The 23,210-nt window shown below is 39.1% G+C and overlaps 5 protein-coding genes across 9 annotated transcripts; 3 read left to right on the forward strand and 2 right to left on the reverse strand.

Annotated features, from left to right (window-relative positions):
- Positions 1-1,221: 1,221 nt before the first annotated feature.
- On the reverse strand, positions 1,222-2,418 carry LOC137732869 (uncharacterized). The gene has a single exon (XM_068472129.2). The coding sequence runs from the start codon at positions 2,305-2,307 to the stop codon at positions 1,684-1,686; it is 624 nt and encodes a 207-aa protein (XP_068328230.2). The 5' UTR covers positions 2,308-2,418; the 3' UTR covers positions 1,222-1,683.
- A 791-nt stretch (positions 2,419-3,209) lies between these two features.
- LOC137712008 (small ribosomal subunit protein bS6m) lies at positions 3,210-5,638 on the forward strand. 2 transcript variants are annotated; one of them, XM_068451163.2, is made up of 3 exons: positions 3,210-3,349; positions 3,575-3,787; positions 5,097-5,638. In XM_068451163.2, the coding sequence occupies exons 2-3, from the start codon at positions 3,605-3,607 to the stop codon at positions 5,370-5,372; spliced, it is 459 nt and encodes a 152-aa protein (XP_068307264.2). In that variant the 5' UTR covers positions 3,210-3,349; positions 3,575-3,604; the 3' UTR covers positions 5,373-5,638. The 2 variants fall into 2 exon arrangements, with proteins under 2 accessions (XP_068307264.2, XP_068307270.2); XM_068451169.2 differs by having other exon boundaries at positions 3,221-3,349; positions 3,584-3,787.
- Positions 5,639-7,613: 1,975 nt separating this feature from the next.
- LOC137741783 (protein ENHANCED DISEASE RESISTANCE 2) lies at positions 7,614-13,931 on the forward strand. Of its 4 annotated transcripts, none has more exons than XM_068481510.2 (22): positions 7,614-8,348; positions 8,473-8,547; positions 8,701-8,754; positions 9,138-9,203; positions 9,434-9,492; positions 9,629-9,705; positions 9,832-9,957; positions 10,126-10,160; positions 10,255-10,355; positions 10,427-10,522; positions 10,711-10,775; positions 10,892-10,963; positions 11,243-11,413; positions 11,600-11,784; positions 11,918-11,948; positions 12,169-12,341; positions 12,425-12,526; positions 12,624-12,671; positions 12,804-12,947; positions 13,045-13,140; positions 13,336-13,437; positions 13,526-13,931. In XM_068481510.2, exons 1-22 carry the CDS (start codon positions 8,064-8,066, stop codon positions 13,616-13,618), a joined length of 2,256 nt encoding a protein of 751 aa, XP_068337611.1. In that variant the 5' UTR covers positions 7,614-8,063; the 3' UTR covers positions 13,619-13,931. The 4 variants fall into 4 exon arrangements, with proteins under 4 accessions (XP_068337611.1, XP_068337604.1, XP_068337617.1 ...); XM_068481503.2 differs by having other exon boundaries at positions 7,730-8,348; positions 12,163-12,341; XM_068481516.2 differs by having other exon boundaries at positions 7,739-8,348; positions 10,427-10,510; positions 12,163-12,341.
- Positions 13,932-18,082: 4,151 nt separating this feature from the next.
- LOC137739780 (uncharacterized) lies at positions 18,083-21,667 on the forward strand. The gene is made up of 2 exons (XM_068479492.2): positions 18,083-20,780; positions 21,119-21,667. Exons 1-2 carry the CDS (start codon positions 18,215-18,217, stop codon positions 21,451-21,453), a joined length of 2,901 nt encoding a protein of 966 aa, XP_068335593.2. The 5' UTR covers positions 18,083-18,214; the 3' UTR covers positions 21,454-21,667.
- A 214-nt stretch (positions 21,668-21,881) lies between these two features.
- Positions 21,882-22,871, reverse strand: LOC137739363 (uncharacterized). Its single transcript, XM_068478961.2, has one exon. It carries the CDS (start codon positions 22,824-22,826, stop codon positions 21,957-21,959), a length of 870 nt encoding a protein of 289 aa, XP_068335062.2. The 5' UTR covers positions 22,827-22,871; the 3' UTR covers positions 21,882-21,956.
- Positions 22,872-23,210: the final 339 nt, after the last annotated feature.

The following is a 23,210-nucleotide window of genomic DNA, read 5'->3' on the forward strand; positions in this document are numbered from 1 at the left end:
GTAAGGAGAGAAGATGGGTGTGTAAAAATCATTTTCATTTAAAAAAACAACCAACCATGATAAAATTGAATAAATAATATGCACAAGCAAAAAGAAAAAAAAAACACTCAATAAAGCAAGTAAACACAAGTAAATAGCATTAATCAATTAGAATGGAAAACTCCAAATTAGAATAAAATCAGGTCGATTATGCTTTATTTCGAATGCACGTGGCATAAGATAATAGGTGAGGTGTGTTGGCAAAATATATAAGTGAATATTGTATTTCATTAGAGTGGATTATTAGGTGAGGTTTTAGTTTGGAAGTCAATATTACATGTACCTTTTTTGGCATCCCTCATCACTGGTCAATCTGGAGAACTGAATACTCATATGTCAGTTGCGAGTTTTGAGTAACCAAAAATCCGCCCACTACCGGGGGATACTTATTGCAGCCCAATTGATACGCGCAAAACATGTGGACAACCAGTTACTCACATACCACGGAACGTAAAATACCCGTTCAATATGTCTATAAAAGCAACTTACATGGAACAAGTTCCCCACTACGTGATATTACAGTCCAAAAATATATTACATGTGCAATGGCTAATGCAGGATTTGAACTTGGGATCCCAATGTTAAAGGTCCCAAATTTTTTATTGTGCAAAGTACGCAAACAAATTTCAATTTATTCACAGAGCTATTTCATCGAACACTTACTGAACTTGTTGTCCGCTGAGCAATGTTGCGAATATATTGACATTAGCCGAAGCAATTTGATGAGTGCTATTAAGAGCATTTGTGGTTAGGTTATCACAACTTGTCGAGTGTTGATATGTCCAGTACACATTACATCACATTTAGTAGGCGTAAAAGAGAAGTACCAAACATAGAAGGTCCCAGAGAACTTCACGTGCTTGTTTCCCTGCGTCTAGTTGGTTCTAGGACAACTTTGGTTCGAATGTACATCCGCTCTTGACAACATGGAGAAAAACTTAAACATAACAATGTATTAATGGACAAGAGATGTCATAACCTATTTCGTGCAAGTCTTTTTCCCAATACCAGGCGGAGAAGCGGCCACTCACATATCGATTTGTGCAATACAATACAAACGAACAACCGGATGTAAATGTGAGGAGCCGGTCGATCCTCCCCACAGAGGACCGGAAACGAGTAACCAATCAACCACTTTTCGCATATCCCGAAACAAATTCTAACAGGAATATAACAAAGTGATTAGCAACAGATTAAGCACAACATTTTATTTCTTGATGATTACTACATCATCATATAATAGTGAATAGTGAATACAACATTTAGACAGAGACAGGCTCATACTCTTATCTCCCTAAGCTTCTTTCTTCCAACCTCGTAAACATTTCTTGCATACCAAGTAAAATATAGAAGGCGCCAAACACCCAAACTTTCCTACTAATCTTCTTCCTTCAACTTGCAGAAACCCTAGCGACATAAGCTCTAATCATATCGTCATTTGCTCGCACTCAATCGACTTTCCTCTTGAAAAAATAAAGGAAGCAAATTGGGACTAAACGAACAACCATTACCAACTAATCGAATCAACCTTCAACCGTTTCGGAATTTAAGATTCATTCAACTTTCGATCAAACGATTCAATCACTGCTGCCAAATCGCAAAGCCGGAACTTTTCTTGCCTCGATTCTTCGGAACGCCTGGCGCTCACACCAAATCCAGTCGCAGCAGCCGGCGGAGATCGCTGGTGGCGGTGCCGTTCCTTCCCAAAAAACTAGGCAGTGGCACCGAGCTTGGAGGCGGAGACGCGTAGAAAGCGCTCGATCCGGCGTAAATCGCATCCATAACTTTGAACTCCGCAGCCTTAATCTGCTTCTGCACGGTCTCCGGGTCGGGTCCCAAACGGTCCGTGGATCCCAAAACCAAATCCGGATCGTTTTCCTTCTTCGCCTTCGGCTTGCGATCATCGCGGGCAACAACTCCGAGACCTCGGTTGTTCTTCTCCGGGTTCAAATCCTCGCCGCGTCTCAGGATCTTGACCTGTCCAATCACCAGGTTTTTCCCCGGCGCCTTCGCAACCGCGGCCCGATCAGAGCACCGATCGCGAGGTCGTTCGTGTTGATTGGACTGAAGCCCCATCGGACTCCTCTTCCGGCGGCGAGATTGATGAATATTGGCGGTGGAGCCATGGTTGGGGGTGGAATTAGGGTTAGGGTTAGAGAAATTAGAGCTCCTTCGTGATCCGGAGCGGGGGGAGAGGGTTAGGGTTAGGGCTTCGTGGCGGAAGCGACCTCGGAGGCAATCCTGCGATCGGAGAATCGCCGTCCTCATTTTTTTCCCTCGGAAGAAGAAAGAGAAGAACAAAATTAAAATTTGCGAAAACAAAAGAAAAATCGATTAAATTTCTAATTTTCTGAAAATTTTGTTGTCTGAGAAGAAACGCTATATTTTGCAAAGCATGCGTGAGCGTGTATTTATAGAGAGGTTCCGGTAACTCACGTGACGTCGCGTGAGGTTTGGAACCGTCTGAGGCGCGTGGGGCGGGGTTAAGATTTTGACCGACTTGGTTTTGCAGTTCCATCCGCGGTTGAATTACGGTATTGCCTTGGTTTTCCACATATTTACGAAGTCAACCTTGGTCTTTGCTGGCGCTGGTACGCTGGTAATTTTGGGGTAAGAGAGGAGTAATGATGTGTGGCTCGACGCTTTAGTTGCCGTGAAGCGGACTGAAAACCACGTGTCAAAACATGAATGGGTGGAGTGGTTGGTCTTATCGACACGTATTGACCGCGGCGACTGAGTTTCCGTCTGGGCGGTTTTACACTGGAACCGCCTATTCGTGGAAGCTATGGCCAGGAAAGGGATTTTTCCAAATCTTTTCCATTTAATTCTTCTCATCGAATAATTTAGATCTTTGAAATTTGATTTAATAGTTAAAGTTATTATAAATTTTAAAATGGGCCTCTGTTTTTATTCGTTAGATCAAATTTTAAGAGTTTGAATTATTTGATGAAGAAGATTAGGTGGAAGAGATCTGGAGATAATCTCTTTCCACGGCCTACGGAACACAGGGGACAGTGGATCCGGACTCCGGTGAGTGGGCTTTGGGTCTGTATGGGCTAGCCAGATTATTGACCCATCAATAAATTGGACTGGATCTGCGAGTGGCCGCTTCTAAACGCAGCGTTTCACAGAACCCTTTTAAGTTGTGGGTTACGTGGCATACTTCCATTCCTCAATTTCCTATTGATTGACGGCCCAGATTTGGTGCTAAAAAACAATGATCTTGTCCCCTTTTCTTCAGCCTCCATCGCCGTGTCTCCTCCGTCTGGTTTCTCTCTAATCTTCGCACTCCCCTAAAATAAAGTCGAAGGTACTGCGCAGCTCCCTCAAATCTTTCTAATTTCTCCTTCTATTTCAAATCTTGGTTGCGTTCGTTTGAGTTGTTAGATTTCGATTGATGGGTTCTATTTTTTTAATTTTTTTATTAATTCCATTGTTTTCTTCGTGTAAATTCGTGATAATCTACTTCTTGTTATCTCACTGCATCTGGGTCGGTCCAGATTGATGAACAAAGTTGAAATTTCATTGCTTTTAGTGTTTACAGGAGAAAGAAAATCCCGAAGAAATGCCGCTGTACGATTGTATGCTGCTGCTGAAACCGCATGTGAGGAAGGAGTCTCTGATGGACTTGGTCGCTCGAGTAAGCAAACACGTTTACAGAAGAAATGGAGTTATTACTGACATGAAGTCATTCGGCACTGTTCAGCTGGGTTATGGTATTAAAAAGCTTGATGGAAGGTATTATCAGGTGGGTTTTTGGTGTTTCTGCAACCTTACAGTGCATTTGAGTTATTACAGGTTGTAGTATTAGTCGTCGTTGCCTTTGAATTGTTTTATTTCTGCAATGAGAGCGTGTTGTTGTGTAACTTGTTGCGTTTGCGGATGCTTCCTAGTTGAACTTGTTAATGCCACATTTTCGATAAGTTTAGGGCCAACGTGATGCTGCAGTTTCCCATTTTCTTTGTTGATACGTAATGAAAAAGTGTGTGAATTTCCTTAAGCTTTTTTTTTTTTTTTTTTTTTTTTTAATATTATTATGGAGGTTCAAGAAATGACAATTAGTGGCCAAAGCAGGGAGATTTTTATAGGCTCGAACTAGGATTTTGAATTGGGTTAAAGAAAATGCAGCTCTATCTGTTTATCTGAAGAACTTGAGTTAGTGGATTTGGAATTTAAGGTTGGAACTTCTTGGGGATGGCAATAGCTTGCCTCAGAATTCTCAGGATGCTTACTTTGAACTATCATAGGTTGTAGATTACGTTACACCCTCAGTAAGGATCGATGTGGACTATGCTCGTAACATTGTAACGATATCTGAATTTGGGTAATGATATCTGAATTTGGATTTCTTTCCTATCTTTAGCAAAACGGATGATTTTCTGTCCAAGCCCTGAACTTGGAAAAAATGACAACAACAGAAAAAAGATTGTGATACTAACACAGTGTTAGAGTGCAACGGTATCTTTACTATTTGATAGTTCTTTAGACGTTTTATCATTGAAATAGCGACAATTCTCACTGTCTTAGCACTCTTTAACATCTCCATAAGAGAGTGATCCCTAAATTGATTTTTAAAATGCCTTCCTCCTATATGTCATCCTTGAAGGGTTTGGAGCATCTGTCGGAGATGCTCGTGCCTTGTTGAGAGGGGTTTCATTTGTCTTACTTTCCAGAATAAAGATTGGGATAAGAATTTAAAGAATCCAGTCACAAAAACAAGGGAAAGGATTTTTTTTATACCTATTGTTGGCTTGTGGATCATCGTATGGATCTGAGATTCAAATTATTGTACAGTTTCTTAGAATTTCAACGAAGAGTTGCCTTTTATCTTTAAGGATGAGGGTGATCTCCTTTGGCTGGTTATTGGGTTTCCAGGAACTTTTTCTTCTTGGGCGGAATTGGAGATTCCACCCGATTTATTCTTGGAATATTCTAAAACCTTTAAGAGCTTTTGACCATCTTCTTCGTCGGTTTTTCTGACTGAATTCAAATACATTATCTTCTGATGTTGACCGGTTATGATTTTAATTATAACTCAAAGTTTCGATATGGTATAGGGTCAACTAATGCAAATGACAATGATGTCTACACCCAACATCAACAAAGAGCTGCACTACTTGAACAAGGAAGATCGGTTGCTGCGCTGGCTATTGGTTAAACACCGAGAAACAAAGTATGGACAGGAATTTCTTAGTGAAGAGGATTCGAAAACTGAATTTAATAAGTTTCAGCGGAGCAGCATATATGGTATGGATGAAGATGAGGATGAGGACGAGGATGATGATGACGATGACGAGGAATACAATGCGGAACAAGAAGGAAAACGTACCTGAAGGGCAGTGGAATATGTCAGGCATGGTCTGTTAGTATTTTGTTGGAGTTCCTTGATTTACGATTGCCATAAGGTATGCTAGCACTAAGCCCTATGGGGGGTAACTTAGCTTATCAATGTACTAGATGTAGCGAGCTTTTAGTTTTGATCGGGGTGCTTGCTGCACCTATTTTTTTTTATATTCTCTCAATTGAAAACCTCTTGAAGATCTTCTGAGAGGTAGAAGGATCAATGTAGTAGTATAATTTTCGTTGTTTCTTTCGATTACATATGTGTTTGGTTTATGTAGAGTTGTTGTAGGAGGAATAGTTGGTTTTCTTGAACTAGAAGGAACCGTGCTCGGAACTTCCTTCTTCGATTCCAACCCTGTCGTCGGGTGGAGAGAGCTGCCTAATGACTATAAAACTGCTAGGCAAAAAGGGGTATGGCTTGTTCTCAATATTAAACTAACGTGCCTTGCATTAACCAAACGAGGAAGGAAACATGCCATGCATTGAAAAACAATCAAAACGGTATCGTTTACATTTTACACGGGGAATGTCTTTTTGGATTTAAAAAGGGCACGGCGCATTGAGAAAATCTCATTTCTATTTCTTTTTTGTTTTAGTTGTGATCTTATTTGTGGACATGGTTGATGGTGTTAAGGTGTACCATCGTCACTTACAGCTAAGAAATTAGGCTTTAGGATTGATTAAAGTTTAGATTTTAAGTTCTCAAATTTTGATCAGCAAGCGTTAAATTGTCCTGCTGTTAGGATCTTCTTTTTTAACTTATTGCATTCTGAATTTAAGGAATCTTACAACTAATCGAAACTTTAAAAGTTCAATTTATATTGTACTAATATATCTGGTTTGCTTATAGGATCAAAATTTATTTGATTCTAATTTTTTATTAGTAAATATATTTAACAAAAAAGGGTTTATGCATGTCACATGCACTCGATTCCATCAGGGAATTTTGGCACATGACACAACCATTTAAAACAAGAAATTAGCTACAAAATAAAAGGAACCTTTATGTGATGGTTGAAATTACGTATCAATCGTCCTTTGCAAAGGATTTAGTTTAGCAACATAATTCTCGGAAATTGACGGCGACAGACGGACTAGAGAACGTCAAAATCAAAGCTTGCAGTAATCCCGTAGGGGTGGGCAAACAAACCGAAAAACCAACCAAACCAGATCGTTTGTGTTAGTTTTTTTATTATTTTTAAATTCAGTTTAGTGAAACCATTCCCTTATCCGTCGCGAAATCAATCTGTTGTGTTATCATCCCCGGTGGAATCTCCAATCGTAGGAACCGAGCTCATTCACTGAAAGCGGATGAATTCGCGGGACCAACTAGACAAAGAGGAGGGAGGAGCGTTCTCCCCAACCGAGAGAGGGAGGGAATGGGCGGGAACATCCGAAATGAGTATTAGGTTGGACCAACGCTACACCGGCCAATGAAATTGAATGAATTGAATAAAGGCTCGTAGTTTCTTTCTTAAAGGAGGGATTAAGATTAGCGTAGCGATATGGATTAAAGAAAGCCCTAAACCTTAACCTTATTTCTTACCTTAAAGCCATAAATAACCAATTGTGGTTCAAAATTTAGGCAAACCGCTTCATGATTTGGACCCAAAACCAAACCAATCCAATATGCATCCGTCACTATCACTACTTTGATATCACCTTGTAATTCCACATAATATGATAAATGATATAAACGCTAAGTATATTATTATAAGTGATATTATTACTCTAACTAAACTAAAAAAATCAAAGTAAAGTTTTAACTCGAAATTAAACAAAAAATTTAAACTTGTAACACAGTGAGCTAAAATAAAGATATTTATGCACCAAAACAAGGATTGTATATACCAAAATTATGACACACGTCCACGCGAATCAGTTTTTTTTTCATTATAGTTGTAGAATGGGTAAATATATTTTAAGCTAATGTTAGGAAGAACAAATTTTTTAACTAAATTTACAAATCAAATGATTGAATTATTACTTAACCCTTGATTAGTGTTCTTATTACTATTAGTGACACATGATTTTATATACAAATTTATTTTAAATTTTGACTCCCAAACCTTGCCTTGTATTTTATATTAAAAGATAAGAAGAAATAAAATAAATTATATTGAAAGAAATGAGGTGAATGAAACTGACAAACTGCTGCAAATGCGGATTGCAAATAAAATATTTTAAAATTTAAAAAAAATAAAATAATGGTACCACATAAAAATGGAATTAGATTTCGTGGAGGTAAGCAAGTCCGCGTGCTGCAAATTCTGCATGCTGACGCAACCTGAACCAGAGCGGGACCCACAGCACCAACAACGCCAACGGTAATATATAATTTTAGAACAAGGAGGGCGAGGGAAAGAAAATGTCACACCGAATTTCCCGCTGGCCGGTGGCTAATTTGTAAGCAAAAATTAAGCGCAAAAAAAAAAAAAAAAAATAGAAATTTAAAGATAGCAAATACAGAATTGCAGAAATCAGCGGGAGTGCGTGATCGAATCGATCATCGGTTCATCACCTCCCCTCCCTCTCTCTCTCCTCCATGATATCTCTCTCCCTCCTCTGCCTCCTCTCCCGATCGTTTCCGAGAGAGAACGATCCCACGCAGCTAGCTCCCAATCAGAGAAGCTAGCTGAGGTATAATTCCCCCACCCTTCCCTCCTACCTGGCTTTTGACGATGGATGCGAGGCCGTCTCCGTTGTCGTTGAAGAAGGTGGGGAGCGGACGGTCCGAGGTCAGCACGGTGAGCGGATTGCTCGGACTCGGAGGCGGAGAAGATCAGAGAAGCTCGTTGCCGTCGCCGTCATCGTCGGCGTCGTCGTCGATGTTTGAGTATTTCGGATGGGTGTATCATTTGGGCGTGAACTCTATCGGCCACGAGTACTGCCACCTCCGGTTTCTCTTCATCCGCGGCAAGTACGTCGAGATGTACAAGCGAGACCCCCACGAGAACCCCGGCATTGTGAGCGCCTCTCCTCCTCCCTCCTCCCTATTCAATTCCTAATTATTCTACTAAATTGCAAATTACAAATGTTTTTTCTTCAATTTATTAATTTTACTTTCAATTTCAATCTGTTTTGGAGCAGAAACCGATTCGGAGAGGCGTCGTGGGCCCCACACTCATGCTGGAGGAGGTTGGGCGTCGGAAGGTCTACTACGGCGTAAGTCCTCCTCTGTATAATGTTTTAAGTGATTGGATGCAATGTCATTGTTTGATAATTATCTTTTAGCATTTAAAGTTTCAGGTGATTGTTGCTGTGGATGCTGAATCGTTGCTGTTGTTGTCATGTATCTGATATTTCTCTTTTTTCCAGGACGTTTATGTTCTTCGTTTTTTCAATCGTTTGGAGGAATCGAAAAAGGGGGAAGTAAGTTTTGGTGCCGTATTCATTATTCGATTCTGCAGCTAAATGCTAGAACATGTGAATGTGCTTGTTTTAAATTTTCACATATCCCTGCTTTTATGTGTGTGTATTCTCCTACCATTGGATCCCGAATTCATCTGATTTTGCCTCATCCGCAATCTCTGCATTTTCAAGTTTTGATATTTCTCTGTTCTTCCTTCTTACGTTCATGAATTTTCATATATTGAATTGATGATCTTGGCAAGTTTTTGGTAGTTTAGAAACCGTTTCTCATACCGTGTGGTATCTGTACAGTCAATTTTGAATCAAGTCTCCTTATATATCACATTTGGGTTTCCTTTCTCTTATTTTAATCAGATGACTGACGGTTAACTGGTCTTTTGTAGATTGCTTGTGCTACCGCTGGAGAAGCCCAAAAATGGCTGGAGGCCTTTGATCAAGCCAAGCAACAGGTACATGAATTTTCTAACCAAAAATGTCCATAGAAAACAGTTAAAAGGCAGAACTTTTCCTTGTAGAGAGTGTTCTTACCTTGCAAATTGAATATTTTGGTAGTCCTTGTGACATAGAGCCAATACTTTTTTGTCCAAACTTTTGAAACTGTAAATTGGAAGGAGATTCAGAATTGCATATTTCATCCAGTCCATTGTTGTGTTTAACCCTGGAACTCCGCTTCTCACAGGCTGAGTTTGAGCTGTCAAGAGGAGGTAGTGCCAGAAACAAGCTGAATATGGAGACTGAGTACGCTTATATTTCCTAGATACACTTGCATAAGTACTTGAGATAAGTTTGATTCTGTTCACTGTGCATATCATATTTTCTATAAATGATATTATTTTTATGTTAATGTTGACTCAAAACTTTTATAATGTGGAAGGCTCAATCTCGATGTCCATCGACCTAGAGTAAGGCGCTATGCAAGTGGATTGAAAAAGCTTATAAGGATTGGGCAAGGTAAGGCGGAATGTGAATGGCTTCTTCTAAATGTTTACAATGGGACTACTTGGTTCAGTGTCCCAAACATGAGTCATTGGCCACATTTTCAGTTGACAATTATCGAAATCTATCTTCCCATTACAGGACCAGAGACGCTTTTGTGCCAATCCTCAAGCTTGGGTGCAAATGGTAGCACGGATGGATACTTTGAGAGGGATATTGGTGATGCAATTGAGGCATATAAGTGGAAATGTGTGCGAACAATTAATGGTATTCTTCTCTTAGCCTTTTATTATCTACTTGATAGTTCATAGACGTCAGCGGACAAAGAATTTTTACCTCTTTTACTAAATCCTTAAGACCACACTTTGGTCATTTTCAATCAGCTATGCAATCTTTAACTTTATTTTCTTCATACATTCTCTCTTTTGGTTTCAGGTGTTAGAATATTTGAAGATGTTGCTAACTCTGAGGTATGCTATCTAATTGTAGATTAATACATGCATTTGTGTGTCTGTGTCTGTGTCTGCATGTAAGATAATGTATCTTTATTTCCACTTTTGGCAGAGTGGTAAAGGTGTTATTGTCAAGGCTGTTGCTGTTATCGATGCAAGTGCAGATACTGCTTTCGAAGTGCTTTTAAACCTTGAACGACATCAGAGATATGAGTAAATTGTCTTACTCTTACATGGTAGGATTATCATTACAGAACTCCTCTCTCTAATAGTTCTCTTTTCAGGTGGGATATGCTGACAGGTGACTTGGAGCTGTTAGATTCTTATGATGGGCACCTTGACGTTGTATATGGGACATTTGATCCTAGGTATCTTACTCGGTAATGATGTTAGACGTGACTAGTTCTGCCACTCTTCAACCAATATCTTATCCTTAATCTGTGCTTTGATTAACTTCACCTTGCAGTGCATTTGTTAATAGAAATAGCTTCTTTACATAATAAAGTCAATCTGCATTCTGTTTGTTGTTCACCATCGTGAGATATTAATTTGTAACTTAAATGTACAGGTGGCATTCCAAGAGAGATTTTATCTTTTCTAGGCAATGGTTTCGCGGACAAGACGGAACATATAGTAAGACGATATAACTTTCAGCAGTATCAATATAGCTTCAGTTTGTGGTGTAGGGAGTAGAGCTTAACTATTTTGCCTTGGTATTTGGCTGATATCATTTGGTGCTCTTAATGCAGCAATTTTGCATTTCCCTGCTGTTCATAAGAAGAAGCCTCCAAGATCGGGATATCGACGTACAAAAATAAATCGTAAGAGATTTCATCTGCTTTATAAGAAACTGATAGTTAATCAAGCTTGCTAACACAGATATGGATCACTTTCTGAGGTTTTATTAAACCCTACAAATTTTTGGATGAATTCCCTGTCTTCCAAGCGCAGATTTGTACCCCTGAATTGTATTTTATTTCAATCTGATGATACTTGGTTTCATATATTCTCATTAATGAAGTTCAATTTCTGGTATTTGAAACTCTGTTTCTTCGTTTAGTTGTTTTTTTTTTTTTTTATGTTTTTAATTTGTATTGCAGCATCGACTTGGGAGATTAGAAATTTGAACACATCCATGGGTTCGAATACTCCAAGATGTCTTGTCACTCAAATGTTGGAGATAAATTCAGCGGGCTGGTGCAGATGGAAGAAAAATCACTGCTCGAAGTTTGAAAAGAGTGTACCCTATGCATTGTTGTGCCAAGTAGGAGGTTGGGAAATTATTTTACATTTTAAATTTGTTTTAAATTTATAATCCGAGTGTTTATGCTCAAAGAACCTTTTTCTGAGAATTGAGAAGTGTCAATTAAACTGGCTTCCAAACACGAGATATTTCAAGTATGTCGTAAATGGTTTATTGAGGCAGTTATAATTCCGTTGTTTTTGTAATTATTCAGGTTTGAAGGAATATATTGGAGCAAATCCTGCACTCAAATTTGAAACTTCCACTACGGTTATTCAATCGAAAGTATCTGAAGTTTCCGTTTCCACTGCTGAATTTGAGGAGTCAGAAGTCAAGGATGAGTTTTATGATGCAATGTCTGCAGACTCTTCATCTTCTGATGAAGAACTTGACCAGAAGGTTTTCCTTTTTTTCAGTTTTCTTTATCTTGGAATGGAGCACTGCTGGTGGTCCAAATGATGCGGCTCAATTTTTTTTATAGATGTACGATTTTGAATTCCAATTATTAATATTCTCCCTCTACAATTTGCAGGATGCAAAATTGAGCTTGAAGCGAACCTCAGGTATCCTTACTTCTTAGTACTTTAAATTAGGCATTGGCCTCTTATGTTACCATAAATTACCATCATCTTAAGTTTTAAGAGTGAATCTATAAAGCGTTTTACTTATCCAAGAACAAAAATGACATGAATACATATTCAGAGACTGGTCTGTAACTATTGTTTCACCCTTTCAAAAAGTTATCAGTGCTTAAAGCATAACTCATTCTGGGTACAGCTGCAGATGCTACTAATAAGGAACTGGATTCCGAAGTGGCTCCTGTCATGATTGATACAAGCCAGTTACATGGTACCTTGCGCACCGGGAAGGATGACACTGACACAAACTGTTGGACATCTCCAAGCGGTACGGGATTTATGATCAGGGGAAAGAACTACCTAAAGGACAATTCTAAGGTGGGTCTGACTATGCTTTGAATTAATTTGACTGAAAACTTCCGGTCATCTTCACATGATTATTTCTGGCTTGCTCTTTCCAGGTAATGGGAGGAGATCCCCTTCTCAAGCTCATAGGAGTAGATTGGTTCAAAGTTGATAAAACTATAGATAGGATTGCACTGCATCCACGGAGTCTTCTTCAGGTAGAGTTGGTTTTTGATGTTTGAATTGCTTGTATTTTGATAACGTAAATTGGTTACTTATGATTACTGTGTCTAAGCATACCCTTCTTGATTACAGTCAGAGGCTGGGAAGAAGCTTCCATTTGTACTAGTCATTAATCTCCAGGTACGTGCACTAGGGCCTCCCAACAGCAGTAGATTCTTCCTTTGATAGGAAATGAAATATCATTTTTCTGTTTAGCTACTCTTACTATCGTTCTAATGAGTGCCTTTATGATATGTCGTTTTTCTGTTTCAGGTTCCCGCAAAACCAAACTATAGTTTGGCACTTTACTATGCTGCTGACAGACCTGCAAAGCCAAATTCTTTGTTTGCTCAATTTGTGGATGGGACTGACATGTTTCGCGATGCAAGATTTAAATTAATTCCTAGTATCGTCGAGGTATGTTGTGCTTTATGTCTAAAGTATGTATTACCCAAAGGCATGTATGTGTTCTGCGTTGATGGGAAAATTAACTAATGGTTATCTGCTGCTACAGGGATATTGGATGGTCAAGCGTGCTGTTGGAACAAAAGCGTGCCTATTGGGGAAAGCTGTGACTTGCAAGTATTTCAGACAAGACAATTTTCTTGAGGTAATTCTATTTGCGTTCATAACTATGTGTAATCTGACAATTTCCAAAATCAAATTTTCTACGATACAAGCGGAGACAGACTTGACCGTGTACCATAAACACAAAGTTTAGAACTAAACTGTTATGCCAATCATTAGTAATCTTTCCTGATTGCTTACGGCATCTTTTAATGAAATATAATCTTGTATTTTGCAGATTGATGTGGATATTGGATCATCATCCGTAGCGAGGAGTGTCATCGGACTTGTCCTCGGTTATGTCACGAGCATAGTGGTTGACCTTGCAATTTTGATAGAGGTCCGTGTCTTTACGATCTGTTGTATTCTTTAGCACAGTATTAACAATGCATTCAGGAATATTTTTCAACACCTTACGTTGTTTGCAGGGAAAAGAGGAGGCGGAGCTGCCCGAGTACATACTCGGGACTGTTCGGCTGAATCGTCTTAGGCTCGACTCTGCTGTTCATTTGAAGGTTTGATGCTGCTGTACTTCGACATCCGTCAAAGCGATTGCTTCGACGGGGTCGTTATTTTTCCATTCTTTATAAGTGCTTCACCAGGGGTTTTGTTTCCGTTACGGTCTATTGTAAAATAAAAACATTTTATCGACTGTCTCCACATGCTTATATATAAAAGTAATGCAAAGATGGATGGCCGTTTTCTTCTTCTTCCGTTTGATTTCTTTATCCATATTCAAATGTAGTTTCGAGTACCAAAATTGATATTTTGCAAGTATGTAGGCTTGTTATGCTAGAACGTTTAAATTCGACATGGATTTCCCATTTGTTTTGATATCCTCATCTTTTTCGTTTTTCTGTCTCTTTATATATTTTCTTGACTCTTTATTTATTTTCTTGACGCGTACAAACTTTCGTTGTTGCAATACTTAGGTACTAACCAGTTAGGACCCCAAACGGTTTAAATTTCTTCAATGTGTCTATATTTGTGTAAAATATCAGACAAATAAGATAAAGATATGGAAAGATTGGGGTGGAGTTTAAATATTATCCGATATCAGATAAACTCTTAAATTTCGGCTAAAATTAACAGATTTTGTCAATATTTCGGACATATTAGTTACATATGAACAAACTACCAAATGTCATTAAAGTTTCACTTTAAATTTTTACGTTTTTTTAGCAAATTTCCATTATTTTCATCGAAAATAACCAATATTGATATATTATCAATACATCTATTGATATTTTCGTAAATTTTAATTTTAATATTTTTACCGATATCAATATCTTTAAACATTGGTCAGGACGAGAATGTTGTCATTAAGAAAAGTCTGTTATTTAAATCATCGATAACTACGTTGTTATACTGTTATTTTATGATGCTCGTGTCATAGATTAGCGATTGCACATTGCAGTGATCTAAAAGAAAGGGACCCTTTCTTAAATCACTTTATTAACTCTTCAACCACTCTATCTTTTGTTTTTTTGGACGTATTATGCGTACTTTATGCATGATTAACGTCTTTTTTTCGCAAAATGTAATCCTTTCATATTTATTAGTTTCCTCACCACTAATACTTTTGACTAATTGTTCCCCCAATTGCATATCTTTTAACTCTCCATGACCCTAAATTTCAGAAGATTAACTTTCATGTCACGAGTACACTGTCATTTTATCATCCATACAATAATATGTGAATCGCTGACATAGAACATCAAAGTGATAGCGTATACGTACCACAAAAGTTGTAAATCAAACCTAAATTATCTACAAGTTGACCCTATCTAAGTATCTTTATATCATTGATATAGAACGTCAAAATAATCGTGTACCCGTATCAAAAAAAGTCCTAAATCAGATCTAACTTATCCACAAGTTGCCCCACATAGGAAGAATGTGGTGAAAAGAATTTCCAAGATAAATCTAAAGTTATGTATGTTTAATTGTACTTATGAAGAGGTATCAAATCAAAGCATAAACTCCTACTCTTTTGAGACCCTAATGGGAATCCAAGTCAGGTAAATTCCTTTTCCTTAAAAGTTGTGTTGTTCTCAGCTGCGCACGGCCAAATCCAATTCAAATCAAATCCCTCGGTGCTGTCTGTGCCTTTCAATTTCAAACCTGTCGTTGGGAAACTTCTCTGGTAGTTTCTCTTACCAACGTCTTCTCGGCTCGAAGTTGAGTCCGGTCCGGAGAGATTCTTACATGTAACTAAAGCTGTATCACAATCTGTTCGTCCCTAAACGAGACAAAGAGAAAGGGGATACATATTGCACCCAAGTTTTTCTCACTTGGTGAATGAACTACTCAAAATATAACAATCTTGTAATGTAAAGTGTGTCAACTTTTTTTAAGGAGATTTTCTTCGGTACTCATGACATTGAAAAGAGATATTAAGGATGATTTTTATCGTTATATCTTTGTTTGAAAGAACGAATTTCACTTTTCAACCGTTAAAACACATGCAACATTTTTACTTTTTAAGTACTACATTTATAAAAGAAAGTCACGAAAGAACGAATTTCACTTTTCAACCGTTAAAACACATGCAACATTTTTACTTTTTAAGTACTACATTTATAAAAGAAAGTCATGAAATTCCTCAGGGTTTTTATTGGCACGCTAGCCCTGTGAAGAATTGCACTGCATTGGAGGTCCCTCTTGTGATAGTGGTGATAGCAAAACCCAAAACTTCAACAGCTCGACACTGTTTCCTTTGAATCAAGCAAGAGACTTGCATGACGTGTCTGAGTAGAATTTACGTGCAATTTGAACGTTAAAGTTAACGGTATTATAAATTTATTACAAGATGTTTTATGAGTAAGATAAGATACATGATGTCACATGATAAGTTTAACATGTTACTCTAACTTTGGCATCCCTGTTGCATGGAATGAAAGCTTCTTTCGAAATGTATGGTCCATATTTTTCCATTTAATTTATAAAATTAAGTAAAAAATTAATAGGATTTTCATGTATGTTAATGATATTCTAAACTAAAAATCACATCGTTAAGTTAAAAAATTATTATAAAATGAATTTAAAATACCGTCGTAATAACATTACATTTACAGGTTTCTTTCCAAAATCATGCATCACACGTTGAGGAGCTTGCATTCTCAAGAATTTACTCACTGGGTTACTGTTAAGGTCAAGGTTCAAAAATGGAATGTAAACTGTAGTACCTTTTTACCGTACTTGAGGGACAGAAAAGGCTGGGGCTCATCATAAATTAAGAAAAAGGTAACTTCTTTTATCAGCAACCTTGTCTTTTACTCTGCACCTGCTGCTGTCATCAAATGAATCCTCACTCAGATTTGTTCTTTTCGTCGAGATTTTAATCGTTAAATCTTAATTTTTATATTTAAAGAAGTTAATGCTTGAAGAATTCATATAACTTTATACATTATTGTAGAGTATTGAATGGTATGCCATTTAGCGTATTTAGATTTAATTGGCGTTCAACTATGTCTGAGAGTTCTAAGAAATAAAATAGACTTTAGTTAAGAAAATTGTTTTTGCACTTAAAAAATCTAATTTTACGCTCTAAGCTTTTTATATTAAAAGAAAAGCTCTTCTAAAGAGTGCGCATTCGTTTTTTGTATAATTAAAAAGTTAATGCCTTGACTCTTCGTATAGCTCTCTAAGCGTAAGGCTACACTATTGTGGAGTATTAAATATTCTGCTATTTCGAAATTTCGGATACAATTCAACCCTTGTTTCTTTTCCATCCGTTACATTGAATCTAAAAGGTAAACTTTAATTGTTATATGAGAGAAAAATAACTTTTACACTATCATTTTTCAATTTAAAAAAAATTTAAATAAATCAAACTGCTCCGACTAACTGAATTAACCTAATATCGTTTTCACATTTTCTAAATTCATTGTAGTTAATAAAATAGTAAGCAATTCCAAGAGAAGGAGACTACGTAGAAATGCACCTTTACTATTTAGAATGATTTCGATAATATGTCCCCACGGCGCGCAAATTCCAATTCAGAAATTCATTCAGTCCCCTGCTTTCTACTTGCTCTGCCTCTCCTCCTTCTTTTTATTGGATTCTTTCTAATCAACAGAAAAAGGGAGATGCCCTCTCAACTTTTTATATCAAAGCTTTATTCCTAAATGGCCAGCACCATTTTAACACCTTCAGCCTCAAGGGTCCCCTCTTACTCCCAAAAGCAACCCAATTATATTCTCATTTCAATTAATCATGCATAAAGTCATTCCCTTTCCTTTTTTTGGGCTCACGTTGAAATGTTCTTGTAACAGTATTTTAAATCAATTACGCTTAAAGATGCGTTCTAGTTTGTTTTTTTTTTTTTTGGTATTGTGATATGTAACGATTTAAAATTTTGTCAAACTGACTTCGTTGAATAAGAACTTCTTTGAGATATTACAAGTTAAAGTATTCTAAAATTGTAATTTTGTACATCGGAAGCATCAATTTTGTTATTAATAGACTAGGACACATGTAGGGAATAACTAAAAGAAAAGAAATCGATTAGTTACTCATCAAAGTTTCGTTTATTCAAGGGAGTTTTAACGAAAAGCTCACGGTACTGTTCACTTTAACGAAAAACCATATTTTTACACTAAAAAGTCAAACCTGGCACTATTCACTTTACCCTTTATTTTGTCTTTATCGTTAAAACTTAAAATTTTCAAGCACTTTTCATTAGTTTTTCTTTTATTCAATGATCAAAAAAGTTAATCGAAAAACAAAGACTAACGAATACTTCCTTATGTTGGTGTCTGTATTTTAAAAAACATGATAATGGACGCACAACTAGTTTGAGAGGACGATCGAGTACTTTATTAAGTTACTATTCAAATATCTCAAACTAATTACGCACAGTTAATATTCTCATATACTACGTGATTAGTTTTAAGTTTGAATTTTGTTTCATCCAAAAAAAGGGAAAAAGAAATTATTTCCCTTTTTCCTACTTTTGGTAGTTCCCATGCATTTCTCGCTCTACCCTCACACTAAAACAAATGGATTTCCATATTAAAATCATATGACACATTTTTCTTCCATTCGGGCATCCAAAATTGCCCCTTCTCTCTCTCTCTCTCTCTCTCCCAGTCATCCCCCAACTGCAAGTTCCAATGGAGATTTTCCACTCCTCCTCCTACTTCAACCTTCTCCTCCCTCTTCTCTTCCTCTTCGCGGCGGTTTCCGCCGCCGATATCTACTCAGACACCCTCCTGAGCTTAAAATCCGAGCTCACAGACGTCAATGGCAGCTTGAAAGATTGGATTCTCCCATCTGCAGAAAACCCACCTGGCAAAATCCACGCATGTTCTTGGTCCGGCGTCAAATGCAACACCAACAACTCCGCCGTCACTGGCTTAGACCTCTCTATGAAGAGTCTCGCCGGTGAAATTTCCGGCAACCAATTCGCCGTCTTCACGGACCTTGTCTCACTCAACCTCAGTTACAACTCGTTCTCCAGTCACCTCCCCGCCGGAATTTTCAACCTCACCAACCTCACAACATTAGACATCAGCAGAAACAACTTCTCCGGCCACTTCCCCGTCGGAGTCTCAGCCCTTCAAAACCTCATTGTTCTCGACGCATTCAGCAACAGCTTTTCCGGGTCGCTCCCCGCCGAAATTTCAGAGCTTCAGAACCTCAAAGTCCTCAATTTAGCCGGAAGCTACTTCCGGGGACCGATCCCGGCGGAATACGGCGCTTTCCGCCGCCTTGAGTTTATTCATCTCGCCGGGAATTTGATCACCGGAAGCATTCCGCCGGAACTGGGGAAGCTCAAAACAGTGACGCACATGGAAATCGGCTACAATTATTACCACGGAAGCATTCCGTGGCAATTGGGGAGCATGACGGAACTCCAGTATCTCGACATTGCCTATGCAAATCTCTCCGGCGCCATCCCAAAATCCCTCGGGGATCTCAACAATCTCGAATCCCTCTTCCTCTTCAGAAACCAGCTTTCTGGGTCGATTCCGGCGGAGCTCGGCAATATCAGAGCTCTCCAAAGCTTGGATCTTTCCGACAATCTGATTTCTGGGTCGATCCCAGAAACCTTTTCGGAGCTGAAAAACCTTAAACTCCTCAGCCTTTTTTACAACGAGATGGCCGGCGAAGTTCCCGACGGAATTGCAGAGCTTCCATCGCTGGAGACGCTGCTTTTGTGGAACAATTACTTCTCCGGCAACCTTCCCCGGAGCTTGGGGAGAAACTCGATGCTCGGATGGGTGGATGTCTCCACAAACAACCTCAGCGGCGGCGTTCCACCGGATATCTGTGCAAATGGCCAGCTCTTTAAGCTGATGCTGTTTTCGAACAACTTCACCGGCGGCCTCTCCACTTCTCTGTCAAACTGTTCGTCTCTGGTTCGTCTTCGACTCGAAGATAACATGCTTTCAGGTGAGATTCCATTGAAATTCAGCAGTCTGACTGATATCACATATGTTGATTTATCTGGGAACAATTTTAGTGGTGGGATTCCAATGGATATTTCAAAGGCTCAAAAGCTTGAGTACTTCAATGTGTCTAGAAATCCAGAATTAGGAGGCACAGTTCCTGCAGAAATGTGGGAATTGCCAAATCTTCACAATTTTTCGGCTTCCTCCTGTAGTTTGATTGGCAACGTTCCTTCATTCGAAAACTGCAGATCGATATCTGTTGTTGAATTGAGCAAGAACAGTTTGGAAGGAACTGTTTCGGAAAGTATTTCTAAGTGCCAGGCTTTAGAGAGGATTGATTTAGGGAGCAATAATTTATCCGGTCGTATACCCGAGGAGCTTGCAAGTCTTCCTGCTCTTGGTGTTCTTGACCTGTCACACAATAGCTTCGATGGATCAATACCTAAAAAGTTTGGTTCTTCTTCGAGCTTGGTACTTCTAAATGTGTCTTACAATGATGTTTCCGGAATTATTCCATCTGGAAAGGTATTTAGAACAATGGAACAAAGTGCATTTGTTGGGAATCCGAAACTTTGTGGAGAGCCTCTGAGATCATGTCCTGGTTCAGTTGCTATATTTGGAAGCAGAGGTGTCGGGAAGCTTTTATGGATTCTGTTACTGTGCGCTGTAGTAGCTATGTTTGTTACTCTATCGGTTATGGGGATATTTTATTTCCGTAGAGAAAGCAAAGGCCAATGGAAGATGATCTCGTTTGATGGACTTCCTCAATTCACAGCAAATGATGTGTTGAAGAGCTTCAGTTCCACAGAATCCACGGATGCATTACCGCCTTGGTCAGCTTCGGTAAGCAAAGCTGTTCTGCCGACGGGAATCACAGTTTCTGTGAAGAAGATTGAATGGGGAGCAAAGAGAATGAGAGTTATGTTGGAATTCGTAACACAAATAGGGAATGCAAGGCATAAGAATTTAATTCGATTGCTCGGAGTTTGCTACAACAATCAACTGGCTTATCTCTTGTACGATTACTTGCCCAATGGAAACTTGGCTGAAAAGATAAGTGTGAAAAGGGAATGGGCAGCCAAGTACAAAATTGTCATCGGTGTTGCAAGGGGATTGCACTTCCTTCACCACGAATGTTATCCTGCAATTGCACATGGAGATCTGAGGTCAAGTAATATAGTGTTTGACGAAAATATGGAACCTCGTTTGACAGAATTCGGGTTCAAGCATCTGCTCGAGTTGAACAAAGATTCGTTTGCAGCAGCAACTTCCACCTGGGATGCAGGTATGCATAACAAAATATGTTCTTTCATGTGGTAGAGATGATTTTGTCGTTGTTGTTTTAAAAAGTTTTAATCTGCCACGCCAAAGATATAATTTAAGCCTTTACATCACCAGTTCTATAACACAACTAGAAATATACCTGAACAACCTTAAGTACTTAAGCGTCAGAAATGTTGGGAAAGGTACCGAATTCCTGCAAAACTCAAAAACCTTATACCAGAAAGAGAAGCTGTACAAAAAATGTAGATGGTTTGAAAGGGAATTGTCAGAAGAATTTTATTTCTTTCGTGTACTAGCCTCGATCAGTTCTATAATTGCTCATCTCCTTCCATTGGACAGGTGATAACATCAGTGTCACAAAAGAGGAGCTATGCAGGGATGTATACAGCTTTGGGGAGATCACGCTGCAGATTCTAAGCAGCGGCAGGTTGACAAATTCTGGCGCAAGTATACATAGCAAGTCAAGAGAAGTTGTTCTGCGGGAAATCTACAATGAGAACGAAGCTGGTTCCAACATTTCAATGCAAGAGGAGATAAAACTGGTAGTTGAGGTTGCTATGCTTTGCACCAGGAGTAGGCCATCCGATCGACCATCCATGGAAAGTGCATGGAAGCTTTTATCTGAGTCGAAAATCCAGATGAAAAACAACCCAACTTTTGAAGCAGCAGGGTGATGAATTTAGATGCAGATTACCTTAAAAATCCAAAGATATATACACAAGATGCAGTACTTAACTGGTAAGAGTGAGCTGTTTGTACTTATAGTCAGTCAATCAATCAATTTGTTTATAGCTTGTTGTTTGTATCATAAGAATTAGAAAAATGCTTTTGTTGTATAATAGTGCCATGTACTGATATAATATAAGTTTGTGTACCAGATTTCTCCAACTCCAAATTTTCATTAATGGTTCGGGATACCGTTGTGCTGGTATTCTTGGTTAATCACACATTGTTATACGTTTTAACTTTCATGCGATACTATTGGCCTGAGCTACCGCCATAGTGATCTCCGAAAGTTCATTTTCACTCCAGGGTGAAAAATACGGATAACAAAATGTGTACATAAATGTGAATTCAAATTTACTAACAAAACGAATAAATATTAACGCTAAATTAGACTCTTACAATGATAAAGGAAAATGTCTACACAAATTTTCCATGAAAATTGCTTCAAATATTAATTCAATCTCAAAATCTCAGTGTGCAAAGCATCAACAACTCCTTGAAAGCTACCAAACTGAGAACTCACCAAATCAACTCCAACTCCAAGCATCTGGGCCCCGGCTGCCGTGATGGGGCCATGGGCCGCCACCAGCATTTTGGGGCACGTCCTCTTGGCAGTCTCCCAGTCCAGCCCAAACTCTTTGAAGCTCTTCAGCAACCCCTCCACCTCCGCTGTGCTCGTAAACACAATCGCATCCAACGCTCCATCTTCGATCTTCTCCACCACTTTCTCGGCACAGCCCGGGCCGGCCCATCGCGTCTCGTACGCGTTTACCCTAACTGGAACCCAATGCTTGGCCTCCAAGTCCCGAAGAAAGTGTGGGACCACGGGAGGCTCGACCAGTCCCACCACTAGCGGGACTGGACACAACACCCTTCGACCGCGCCCGTCTCCGAGCGATTGGACTAATGCGTTCGGGGTCGCAGTCAAAGGCACTAAAATTCTGAGTCGGTCAGGATTGGGACAGATCTTCTGGACGAAACTTTCGTCTATGAGCTCGGAGTCCTTTCCCAGCGCGGCGACGGTGAATACGTCCCCGTGCGGGGAGAGGAGAGGGTGGGGGACGTCTGCGGCGGCGGATGAGAACGCGGCTACGGCTGTGCGTGAAGGGAAGGCGACGGCGGAGAAGAGGTCGAGGGAAGGGGGTGAGAGGTGGGGTTTGAGGGCGGCGACGGTGGACGGCGTGGGCTGAACGATGAGTGTGGGGGCGGAGAGGGGTTTGAAGCCTTTGAGGGTGAGGAGGTGGGCCAGCCTGGCGGCGTAGTTTGGAGGGGTGGTGAATGCGACGGTGGGGATGCTGCCACTGCCATGCGCGGCGGCCATTTTGGCAAGTTATAGTTCAACACGTTATTGTTAAATCCATTTTGAGCCCAAGGGCAGCGTGATAGTGATGATGGAAGCCCAGACCCAATACAAGATGGTACCCGACCCAACTAAACTTGGATCATAATTTTTTTATTTTTCATGGATAGTCATTTTCATACACTTATTTCTCATACATTTTATTAATTTTATTAATTTATCTTTTCCAATTCATCAAATTTGACAGTCATAACTTGAGAAGAGGTGTTAGAGGTAAAAATGGATAGCACCACCTTTTTTTTATTTGGGGTAAATATAGTTTGAACTGGATCATTTTCTCTTAATATTTTGCATTGAACATTTGTGAAACAATAATTAAACTTTCTCAAAGTGAAATTCTCTATG

The sequence above is a fragment of the Pyrus communis genome, chromosome 15 (genome assembly GCF_041283825.1).
Source record: "Pyrus communis isolate YQ-2024b chromosome 15, ASM4128382v1, whole genome shotgun sequence".
In the NCBI taxonomy this organism is placed as follows: Eukaryota; Viridiplantae; Streptophyta; class Magnoliopsida; order Rosales; family Rosaceae; genus Pyrus; species Pyrus communis.

Excerpts from the sequence above, each read along its gene's own strand:
- LOC137732869 (XM_068472129.2), bottom strand. The coding sequence starts at position 2,307 with ATGAGGACGGCGATTCTCCGATCGCAGGATTGCCTCCGAGGTCGCTTC.
- LOC137712008 (XM_068451163.2), top strand. The coding sequence starts at position 3,605 with ATGCCGCTGTACGATTGTATGCTGCTGCTGAAACCGCATGTGAGGAAG. Across the intron at positions 3,788-5,096 it reads TTGATGGAAGGTATTATCAG|GGTCAACTAATGCAAATGAC; the intron begins GTGGGTTTTTGG and ends GATATGGTATAG.
- LOC137741783 (XM_068481503.2), top strand. The coding sequence starts at position 8,064 with ATGGATGCGAGGCCGTCTCCGTTGTCGTTGAAGAAGGTGGGGAGCGGA. Across the intron at positions 10,523-10,710 it reads GATCCTAGGTATCTTACTCG|GTGGCATTCCAAGAGAGATT; the intron begins GTAATGATGTTA and ends TTAAATGTACAG. Across the intron at positions 10,776-10,891 it reads CGGACAAGACGGAACATATA|CAATTTTGCATTTCCCTGCT; the intron begins GTAAGACGATAT and ends CTCTTAATGCAG.
- LOC137739780 (XM_068479492.2), top strand. The coding sequence starts at position 18,215 with ATGGAGATTTTCCACTCCTCCTCCTACTTCAACCTTCTCCTCCCTCTT. Across the intron at positions 20,781-21,118 it reads AACTTCCACCTGGGATGCAG|GTGATAACATCAGTGTCACA; the intron begins GTATGCATAACA and ends TCCATTGGACAG.
- LOC137739363 (XM_068478961.2), bottom strand. The coding sequence starts at position 22,826 with ATGGCCGCCGCGCATGGCAGTGGCAGCATCCCCACCGTCGCATTCACC.